Source organism: Nelumbo nucifera, chromosome 6, assembly GCF_055504915.1.
Source record: "Nelumbo nucifera cultivar China Antique chromosome 6, China Antique-T2T, whole genome shotgun sequence".
Classification (NCBI taxonomy): Eukaryota; Viridiplantae; Streptophyta; class Magnoliopsida; order Proteales; family Nelumbonaceae; genus Nelumbo; species Nelumbo nucifera.
The window spans coordinates 13,503,319-13,515,153 of NC_142654.1; the positions used below are offsets into that span (position 1 = coordinate 13,503,319).

Here is an 11,835-nt window from a genome sequence, read left to right on the forward strand (position 1 = left end):
GTTGTCTAACAACCTATCTCTAGTCCTTTGCCATGGTCATGCGCCTTTCTAAGGTAAACCACTTGGTGACAAGTTTCTCCACTAAATCGTCCCAAGAATCGATTCCCCTTGGTGTTAGGCTCACAAACCAGGACTCGGCTAGGCCTGTTTGCAATTTGGAGAACTCTCTGATAGTAAGATCTCCGTCCAGCCCAATGGATCCCATGGAATCTTCAAAATTGTTGATGTGTTCATGGGGGTTCCCACACCATCTGTCGTACAGGATCTACTGTTGGAGAGGGGTGTGCCCAACCTGGTAGGGTTTGTTCAAGATGAGGTTGGAGTAAAGCTTTTGGAGGAGAATGGAGATTCTAGCTCAGGTCTGGTTAGCCTTGATGAGGCTCTGAACATATTCATGAATCTCAGCCTGGCTCTCTGGAGATTTAGAGGGGCCACTGGCTTTTTCGACTATGTGGGGTGGTTGTATTGGGGGGAGGAAGGTGGGTGGTGGTTCTTCATGCTCAAGTATGACATTGTCGCTGACCTACGTTATGCTACTGCGCTACAGTGTCATTGCAGTGTGGAGAATTACTGCATTGGCGTATTAAATTGCTGGTGGGCTAACATCTGAAGCTCAGTTAAGTCTTGTTCTGTGGTGATGGTCCGCCACATCTCATTGCGGGAGTGTGTACAACATAGTTAGGTATTCTTCAGTACAATTTACCTGCTGTTTGAGCATGTGGATTTAGGCATGTGTTGCTACGTGATTGTGTTGTGGTCACTTATTTAAGTTGCACAGTGCAATCTCTATAGGGTCTAAATCCATGTGCTTACACCATAAATAGGGTTTGCCTTATTTTATACTTTAGAACTGCTATGCATGTTTTGTGGTGGGGCTATGGGGAACAAGAACTGCTAGTAGAATAAACATTGGCAAATCCTTACTGGTTCAACAACCTTAGAGGTAGGAAGGACTATAAAGTAAGAATAGTAAATTGTAATCAAACTATCAAAGAAAATGTCTATGAATCTTTTGGATCTTGTGCTAGCCTTCATGACTTGCTCCAAACAAGTCTCCTTGGGTGTTCATGGATTCAATGTGGAGGTCCATTGGCCGTACATAGTTTACATTCTGAAGATGGCTGATCCTGTGTCAATGGAATGGGCTTGTGGGTGTGCTTGTATTACCTCTCATCTTTTTTGAACTCAACATTCACGTGAGTCAACCCACCTACGTAAAGCCTTGAAGTGCAGTTCTGGTGCTGATGAGCTCTACATTTTTCCTAGAACATTCTATGATCTTTCTTCAGGTACCATTTGTTGTAGAGTCCTACTTGATGCATATCTCCTTGTATCTGTTTTAAGACCTATCACTGACTAATCTCCTGCTCATTTGTCTCTTATATTTGTGAAAGGTTCTCTCTCTCTCTCTCTCTCTCCCTCTCTACTAGGTTGCAGGTGGAAGCCCCCAGTAGAGATCAGAAGTTTATTTAACCTTCATTCCTTACTATGCCTAGGAAAAAGGAGAAGAATCATTTGGAAGTGTATGAGGAAAGCAGTATCATGGCAGATTTGGGAAGTGAGGAATGGTAAAATTTTCAAAGAGCAGAAAAGGTCCATGGAAGACATTGTGGAAAGCATCCAAGTCAAAGATGTGCATTTTGTAAAAATATTAGAGGCATTTGCCCCATTCTCCATAGTTGACCTTCTTAGAAGGTGGCAATACATTGTTGATTGCTCAATCATCAACTATTAAACAATGCTTATATTGCAGTGGAGCCCTCCTCTTCCAAACTAAATCAAACTGAACTTTGATGGGTGCAACAGGAGTAACCTAGGTGTTTCAGGAGCTGGTGGTGTGTTCAGAAACTCCCAAGGGACCATTTTTAGGTATATACACTCAGATCCTCTAGGTGTAGGAAACTCAACAAGAGCAAAGCTGTCAGCTGTTCTTTGGGGACTTAGGTTGAAAAAGTCGCTCAACATCAGAAATTTAATAGTGGAAGGGGATTTTAAAGTGGTGATGGGCAAGGTTCAAAGTATTGATACAATATGCCCTGTATTGGGTGTATCGTGTCGTATCTTCAGGTGTCCAATACACCTGTTTACAGGTGTTTTCGTGAACCCTTTTTTAAACAAATAATATATATGTATATATATTATTTTTTAATGAATATATATGTATATAATTGAAATTTGAAAAAAAAAACATTAAAGGCGCATGTTTAAGTACCGATACACCTCTGCCAATACACAGAGGTGTATCAATACTTTGAACCTTGGTGGTGGGATGGGTGAAATAACTCAGTAAACTAGCATGTAATTACAGATGAGGAGAAGCCTAGATTTCCCAAGCAGTATCCGTTGAAATTCAGTTTGACAACATGTCAACATCTCTTGGTGAGGGGACACCAATGCATCAGGGAACATCTATGCTCATCAAAGAAGAGGCCACCTCATTGCATCATCTAAGAATGTCATCCACATTGGAATTCTTTGATCCTGGATTATGTTTAGAGCTGCCATCAAACTATATTTTAGGCTCCTCCTTGGTGGGAATTGTCCTTTCTAGATTCCCATGAGAAGAAGGCTGGAGAATCCCTGGCAGATTTTTCCTCGAGTGATTATATGATATCCCTTGATTTATCAGTAGCCATAACCTTGGTGGTGAGGTGGAAGGCAACATCATTCCCATTTCATTGTTTTGAAACTGCACTCATGTTTCTTTTCTCCACAATTTCCCACGTTACTGCATTAATCATGGATCTCTACTCTCTAGTTGTACCATTGTTTTCCTCCCCCCTATCAAAAACATGGATTTCTAGTAGACTTTACCCCAATGTTCTAAAGAATGTATGCTGTCAATCTTTATCTGCTTAACAATGTGTGAATTTATCTTTTCTAACTCTTCTATTTATTTATTTATTATTTTGTTTTTCTTTCCAGGGAAAGACCTACACTGGTATGCTAGGGGTAAAAAATCTGAAAATTCGGATATGGAAGCGGCCAAAACAGAGATACAAAGGATCAAAGAAGAGGAGGAGCAGGCAATGCAGGAGGCTCTTGGCTTAGCTCCTAAACGTGCTAATCGACCCCAAGGCAATCGATTGGATAAACATGAATTTTCAGAGCTAGTAAAGAGAGGATCCACAGCAGAGGACTTGGGTGAGGGCCATGCTGAGGCAGCAAGGGTTCAAGGTCTTGGCTATTATAGGTATGTCAGTAATCCAGATTAATGATATGTATCATTGTGTGGTTTGTTGTTGCATAATGTGTCTTTCCACAGGTAGTCCCCCTCCCCCTTTGCAGGCTTGAGGTTGTTTTTTCATCTTTTCCAATGGTTGGACTAGCACATGGTCTACCTCAGGAAATGACTTATGAATGCACTTTCGAAGTAATAGTGTCTGTGTGTATTAGGGACAAAGCAACTAAGGCTCATGAAACTTTAGAGAAAATCTTTAGATAGCTGCAAAGAGGGAGAAAGCCTAATGTAAGGTAGCAATTATCAAGAGTGTTACCATGAGAATATCATATTTGGTGAAATTTATGGAATCTTTTTTCTATCTTCTCGACAGATGACATTATTAGAAATTGGCAGTTGGTGGCAATATCTTCCTCAGTAAGGAGTTCCAGGCCTTTTGGTCTCCTTCTGACTAACTACATCAAGATAATTTTTTATGAATGCAGCTTGGGGAACCTTGGAATATTAGGAATTAGGTAAGTGTTTAAGAATGATTAAGGAAACAAAATAGCACAGTTTTCTGGTCCAATTGGCTATGGTGATTCTACTTGGACCTAATTATTAGCAGTAATGTAGGTCATGAGACTGGCCAACACTTTGGAGTTAGAGTGTTATTGGCGGATGGAGATTCCAATACAGTTGTGTGATGGTTAAAAAAGAAGACCACAGACTCTTGGGAATATGTTGGAAATTGGAAAGCTGTATGAGTGTTTGCAATCTTGAGATTTAAGAACAAGTTATGATTGGGTTCAAAGATTTGCCAATATCACAACAGATACCAATTGATCCTGAAAAAGATGGAAAGTGGGGCTGTGAGGTACTGAGGTTGAAGTATTTCTCCCAGATTCTAGCATGTGTAAAACAATTGTAGAAGCTTTTGCTAGAAGATAGATAGTTGAATGCTACACTTACTCTTTATAATTGAATGCCAAAGGAGTTTGGGTTAACATGGATATCAAATAAACCAAAACTTTGCAAGCACAGTTGTTGAGGTGACAAGGCACCCATGGAAGGTTGCCTTGCCCAAGTGCCTAGTTGTTTTTGTACTAGGCGCCATGTAATATTTTTTATACTTTTATTTTCTGAGGTAATTGACGTCATAATATTACAACAGATATTTTTTATGCTAATAAAAAACAGATATTTTTATGGATAACACAAAAGGATTTTATTAATATAAACAGGAAAATAAGTACATAAACAGTTCTCTGCAGGAAAATTTGTTAGCTTCTTTTTTTTTTATTCTCTTATTTGTTTGGGTTTGATTGAGACACACGTTGGTGGATGTTGTCTTGACCTTTAGCCTTGAAGACTTAAAACTTGAATCAATAAGCAAGAGTAACCAAAGTATGTTTTCCTCCTCATCCTCCTCTTCTTCGTCTGGCCCTTTATTTTCTTCTTTTCCAAGACCGAATTAGGGGCTCCTCCTTTTTCTAACCCCACAGTTTACTCTCGGTGGAGGGGTGACCAATAAGATATTTATTAAAGATAAGAAAAGCAAAACCTAACCTATGGGGGATATAAAAACCTCATCCCTCTGGAAAAGCTATACAAGCGAGATAATCCTTACCATACACATACAATAATGGTCTGTTTGGTTGCCAAGAAAGGATGGGATGGGAAGGGAAATTTTATTTTCCCATTCCTGTCAACACTATGTTTGGTTGCTGAGACCAGTTATCTCAACAAATCTGTTTCCTAGTGTTTGGCTGCTGAGAAAATTTTGCAGGATTCTTCAATTTCACAATATGGGTCACATTAATGGACCAGACCATTGCCTTAAGAGAGACAAGAGAAATGCACCCCCTTCCCTCTTTGACAGACAAAGAAAAGCGATTAAACAAGTTGGGAGGCCACCTTGCAGCTGCTCAAAAGAAAAAGGGAAAGGGAAAAACCCAGTTGGCACAAGAAAGAGGTTTTTGAGGCTATTAATACAGCAATAGAAAACTTTTTTTTTTTGATAAAAAAGTTAACCAGATTTCATTAAATAGAACAAGGAGTACATGAGCAGATGCACTAAATAAAGGAAAGAGAACTTAATCAGCAGAAACGCAAAATTACAAGGGGGGAAGCCTGTTGCTGTATAAATTTTCTAAGTTTGCTCCAATTCTAGCTAATCCATCTGCAATATGATTCAACTCCCTCAGTATCCACAACAGATTAACATTTACAATTTCCAAGGAGTCTCTTGCCTCTGACAGATAATGACTCAACCTCCACAGACCCCCTCCTTGTGAGTTCTTAAATAGAAAACAAATTTTAAGAACTCACAAAACCACCCAAACCCAGAATTTACTTGCAGTCTGCATAAACTGCTTTGATTCATGAGATTCCAAATTCCTCCTTTTGCTCCTCCCAATTGACAAAAATGTAAATGCAACAAAAATAGGAGTAGGCCCAAATCACCTCTGTTTTTCCATTTAAAGCGCATCTGGTTTCCTACAATCAGAGAATAATACCTAGGATTTCTGTTTGGGAAAGAACAAAATCAAACCCAGATACATTTGGCAGAGAAATAACAATAACCCTCACATAAATTTTAAGAAGAAATCGCAATCTTAACAAGTCAATTTCTTTCTGGTAAATCTGGAGATCCTTGAAGAGAACAGTCAATACCTATCAATTCACTACATTGTTAAAACCAAAAAAAAATGAAAACCTACCCAAAACCAGATGTTTTTAGTCAACCCAAAAAATTGAAACCATTGGCGTCTTTGATCCCTTCAACCGGAACAATTAGAAGCTGCTCTGAGACATTAAAACTTATCAAAAAATTGATTAATGATTGGAAAATATCCCCAAGATGAAACTAGTTATGTTTACTCAAAAACTGTTTAATCTTTACTGAAAACAGAAGACTCGTTGGAGTCCAGTTTCTCATTAAAAAAATAAAGAAAAAATGACGTTTCTCTGATGGAATGATTAGGGCAAGTGTCATTCCACTGCAAGAATAGAAAAATAAAACAGAGAGAGAGAGAGAGAGAGAGAGAGAGGTTTTCCTCCTCGTCCTCTTCTTCTTCTTCTTCTGGCCCTTTATTTTCTTCTTTTCCAAGACAGAATGTCTTGGTGGAGGGGTGGCCACTAAGATATTTATTAAAAATAAGAAAAGCAAAACCTAACCTATGGGGGGACATAAAAACCTCACCCCTCTGGAAAACTATACAAGCGAGATAATCCTTACTATAGACATACAGTAATGGTCCGTTTGGTTGATGAGAAAGGATGGGATGAGAACTGATATTCCTATTTTCTCATCCCGGTCACGCAAACCAAACAGACTGTAAGGAAAATACCAGTGATAATCTCTAAAAGCAACAGAAAAACAAAAGCCCGCTAAACTATTTAACACGTAAATAAGGTAATAATCCAATATCATTCTCCCCAAGAGTGTTAATCAGATCAACCGGAGCCTCCATATGACATGCATAACTAGCCAAGATGTTTGTCGCTCTGTCACCTTCCTGAAAAATGTGAATGAGTTTGACTTGCATATTTTCCATCACTTCTTCCATCCTTTTTATTCACTACTAGAGAGACCAAATGTCCAATGTAAAACCCATTTCCTTTCCATCATGTTCAAAATAGTCAACGAATGAGAATGGACTTCTATTTTTTGGAATTCCATGGCTCTAGCAAGATCAATCTCATCAAGCATAACTTTTGATTTTTCCTGTAAATTAATTGAGAAGCCATACCAGTTTGCAAAAGCTTAAATTTGATTGTTCCTCCAATCTCTTAAAATACCACCTCCATTCCAGCCTGGATTTCTTACAAGGCTCTGTTGACATTCAGCTTGACAATAATCAGTCTCAGGAGGGTAAACATAAAACCAAGTTGTCCTTTTGCTGTGAATATTACCTTTTTAAGCTTGTGGCTAGCAATGGCCTTCTCCATAAAGTTTAAACCTTTATCAAACAAGTCTGGCCCAGGAATTTCATTAAGCCATTTTGTCACGGGGCTAGTTGATGAGGCCCCATGTTCGCTCGATCCCCACGCAAGACACACACAATGACACTCCAATGGCATGCTGAGGGTGCAGTGAAGAATTCAACTTTGACAATTTGCTAATTTTCCAACAAATCCCTTGAGAACAAAGCATCCTATTCTCTATCCTTCTTCTGTTCCTTTATTTCCAGATTTCCTATAAAATGATACTACGATATAGCTTGGGTCCCATTGGTCATTTCTTCTCTTAGCACATTATGACAGATTTAATCTAACACCCACAGAATTTGCATTGAAAAATTCAATACCCATATGTGAGCAAAATGGACCCATACTTTTCTATCCAAACTGCTATTGATAGATCCTATGTCTCTGTTTGAGGACATTTGCAGCATTCACACTTGGAGCAAAGTGGCTCCACCCTTTCTTTTTGTTGCCAAAGCTTTTTTCTTTTAGTTTTTCTAAGATATGATTATTTTTCCAAAATGCTAGTTTGTTTGAATATCTCTCCATTACATCCCAAGAGGGGTTTCCTCCCAAGGGTATACTAAGTAGTGATTTAAAAGGCGTGCCTAGGCGCATAGGCGAGGCACATTTTAGGGTAGGCGCCTCGCCCAAGGCCTAGGCACAGCTCATTCAAAAGATGCATGCCTGGTGCGCCTTGTGCCTTAGCCCAGGTGTGCGCCTTTTGAAAATTTGCCACTTTTTCCATTTTTTTGAGTCTGGCCGTTGGGCCGGGGGCTCCGCCCCCGGACCCCCATTCCATGCCCCTCGAGGCCAGCCCAAACAAGGCCATGTTAGGGTCTTAAATTCTTAGTTTTCACACAAAATAATAATTCACTCGCTCACCAAAGCTTCGAGAATCCCCTATTTGGTAATGTTGTCCATACATTCATCCTAATAAAATATCTTCTTAAAAGCAATTAAAACTATAAAATTATTATTTTTGTGTGAATACTAAGAATTTAAGACCCTAACATGGCCTTGTTTGGGCTTGCCTCGAGGGACATGGCACAAAGGCGGCTCGTAGAATTAGGAATGTAATATGTCACATTAGCTATTTGATGCAATTGAGAAAAAAAAGAGATTGTGGGTTTTATATGCTTGAAAATGTTTTATATGTTTGATTTCATTTTTAAATTCTCATTTGAATATGCTTTATATATTATATTTATGTATTTTAATTTTAGATAATAGGTTTTTTAAAACATTTATTTTAAAACTTAAGTTTATATTTTTATTAGTATTATGTTTTATAATTTTTTTGATTTTTTAGCTTTTTTTTTTTTTAATTTTGCGCCTTGCCTTGCACCTTGCGCTTTTAAAACACTGATACCAAGATATTTGAGGGGCCACCAAACCATCTACGAACTCAATAAGCCAGTAAACTCCTATCTATCTCTCCCATATTGGTCTTCCGCAAAGCTACACTTAAGATTTACTTGCAGATCCAGAACCCTCTCTACTGTTTCAAGGATGGAGAACATCATAGTAATCCCCCCTCCCAATAAAAAAGTATTATCAGCAAACCACAACTAAGATAGAACAGTGATCTGTTGCAAATGCAAGTCTGTATGGATGTGTTCACTTGTGGTTAGTTATTTAGCCAGATTCACATGTGATGAGAACTGCTCACCACGGAAGCCCCTTCAAGGGTGGCTCAACCTCCTGAAACAGAAAAAGTGGAAGGGAGAAACAGGAAGGTAAGAAATAAATGAGATGAGTCTCAATTCACTGATTCCACTTATTACACAATTGGGACCTTATATAGCTAAGCAATCCATAACAGTCGTGAGGAGAATATCTTCATGTGGCAGTGTAGCTAACTCTGATAGTGTATCTGAAGACGTGGCAAGCTAGCCCTTTTGTCTTCTAGTGAAGTGATGAGTGATGGGAGCGTGACCTGCACCTGTTGGGCTTGAGCTGTTCCCTTCATGTAAGGTGTCAATGGACCGGTTTTGGATTGGACCCCGTCTAGTCCAAAATCAATTTGGATGGATTGGACGGACCAACAAGACATTGGACTGGACCAATCCGGTCCAAAATATTTATTAGATTGGATTGGACCTGGTCTGTCCGTAACAAATTTATATTGGGTTGGGTTGGATTAAGCCAATATCTGGTCCATTGATATAACATAAGAATATATGTGTCAATGGACCGGGTTTGGGTTGAAACCAATCTAAATCAAAATGATTTTGAACAGATTGGACGGTCCAGAAATACTTTTCCTTGTCTTCTCCCATCCTCCAAAAGCCCACAATTGTCTGCCTCTTTTAATAATCTGGCTATAGTTTTTACCAAAAGAATAAATAATAATGAGGATGGAGGATTCATTGCCTAATCCTCTTATTGCCATGAAATCCCAAAATCCTCTTATTTCCATGTACGGCCAAATCCTCCTTGGGGAACCATTGATGAATAATGTGATTCACAAGTGTGTAGACTTGTATCCACCTTCTCTGAAATCCCAAAATAAGACTTGTCAATCAGTGACGCGCATGGTCCAGGGAGAAATAACTAAAATTCCTAAGAGCCAATTGCTCCATGTGAATTCTGTAACCTAACTTTTCATGGTAATGTGATGCTCAAACTTGGCTGATCTTTAACCTCAAACCCCTTACCCCCCCCCCCCCCCCCCTCCACAAAAAAAGGAAAACAAATAAATAAATCCCAGAAATTGAAGAGGAATGCATGAATCCCGTTTCTTGTCCATCATATTTGGAGCATGGCTTGTTTCATTTGAAGTATATGCACCTTGATCTGAGAATCACGTGCCAGCACCACCTCAAAATTGAGCCATTTTTTGCCCATCCAAACATTTTATTTATTTATTTATATATTCTAGTGTTGTTGGTTCTAGCTTGTTGTCTTTTGTTATATTTTGATCTCATCAATGTTGATCTTTGTTGCCTTGTTTCCCTGGATCTTTCTTGTGATGGTGGTCGGCAAAAAATATATATCTATATATACAGAAAAATAAACATCAGACTCGCCAGGAATGGTGGGCCTAATTCAACAGCATCAATGCGTGTTAGAATTTAGAACTTCACATGATATTTTTCCAAAGAAAATGTAGGTTTCTGACATTTCTAATAGATACAAACTCAGGATCTGTAGTTATTAGGATCGCAAATGTGCAGATTACATTACCATGCTGGCATTCCTATTCTAATATTTCTTCTTCGCATATTTTATCTTGTTGTAGCCTCTTAAATATCTATATTTTTTGTTGTTTTCAAATTATTACCATAGAGCACCCCGTCTTTGGGAAGAATCAAGTTCTCTTCCACCCATGCCAGAGGTGGTTTCATCTGAGATGGTTAATACAGCCGAGCTCAATCCACCAGCAAGAAACACCGAAGCTGCAGCATCTTCTTCAGGGGATGAGAGGAGTCCGAAGAAAAGGAGGCATGAAGAGAAGAAAGAGAGAAAACATGACAGGCATGGGAAACGGCATTCACGGCATTCACATGATTCGGAAGACAAGAGGAAACACAAACGAGACAAGGAAAAGAGAAGACATGATTGATCGATTGGGTCGCATATTATGTTACCCTGTACATTGTTCTCTGGATAAGTTTGACATTGTGTTCTTCAAGGGCCTTATTACATTACTCATAAAAAAGGCCTTATATCCTATATATGTGTCGCCAAAGTATTGTCCCAGTCTTTCTTGTTTTGTTTGCAAGAGGACCATATATGTTGCAATTTGTGTTTTCCAGGGTACGATTTCATTTTAAAATCTGAAGACTAAAGGCATGGGCCCTTTTGGGAGGGAGGGCCGAACCTCAAAATTCAACTAACCTAGTTCAGCTGCTTTGAAGCACTCCGGATAAGCTATCTAAAGAGGTTGAAGTGGACAGTCCTTCAAATAAAATGACAATTTAGGCTATGGATTTTCACCAAGCAAGGTTAACGACTTAATGCTTATAGTGGCTGTCCATGTAGGAAGGCTAGAAGATGTTGCCCAAACGGTCACCTAATACCAACAATGATTGTGATACACCCAATGGGCGATAACATTTCAAATGAGATAGAATGGATCCAATACGTTATGGTTAAGGCATCATGTACCTAAACCCCATCGTTGTTGCATCAATTTGTCAAACGACTCAAACCCCAAACATGCTGAAACCCAAATCTTCTTTGCAAAGCCCAAGGCACCGAAGCAACATTTTTACTTCGTTTGTCTATAATTCAAGTTGGATCCTATTTCCTGACTAATTGGATCCGTTGTCTTTCTCTATGGAACCAATAAATGTTGCATTACAATCTGTGATTTGCAAAGCATAAATATAATACAAGCGCAATGCCCATACAACAATATGATAAGCCAAACACAAACACCCACTAGTTGTCTAGTTGTCTCTGAGACTGGCAGGCATTGACTGATTGTTCGTTTTCATGATCCGTCCTTTCTTTTCCTATGCGTTGTTTGATAGGCCCATGGCTTGTCACCATTGGTGTTGTGATATCAAGTTATTAGTCATCTGATGCTGATGATCAGCCAATACCCTTTATCCTCTCTAAATATTGAGATTCAAACGTGGATGGTAGACCTTTCTGCAGTTTCTCTTTGACAAAAGGAAACCCTTTTCTTTTGAATCTTCAGGAAAAAAAATATTCCGATCCAATGGTCTGTTTTAAAGCGCGTGTTTTAGTTTGTT

The 11,835-nt window shown here is 38.9% G+C and overlaps 1 protein-coding gene across 1 annotated transcript in view; it reads left to right on the forward strand.

The window, feature by feature from the left end:
• The window catches only part of LOC104588913 (leukocyte immunoglobulin-like receptor family A protein), a 29,263-nt gene extending 18,387 nt beyond the window's left edge, over positions 1-10,876 (forward strand). Inside the window, exons 3-4 of the mRNA XM_010247039.3 lie at positions 2,926-3,193; positions 10,421-10,876. Of these exons, the coding sequence (XP_010245341.2) occupies positions 2,926-3,193; positions 10,421-10,697 (545 nt within the window). The 3' untranslated portion in view covers positions 10,698-10,876. The remainder of the gene's footprint in view (positions 1-2,925; positions 3,194-10,420) is intronic.
• The last annotated feature ends 959 nt before the right edge of the window (positions 10,877-11,835 follow it).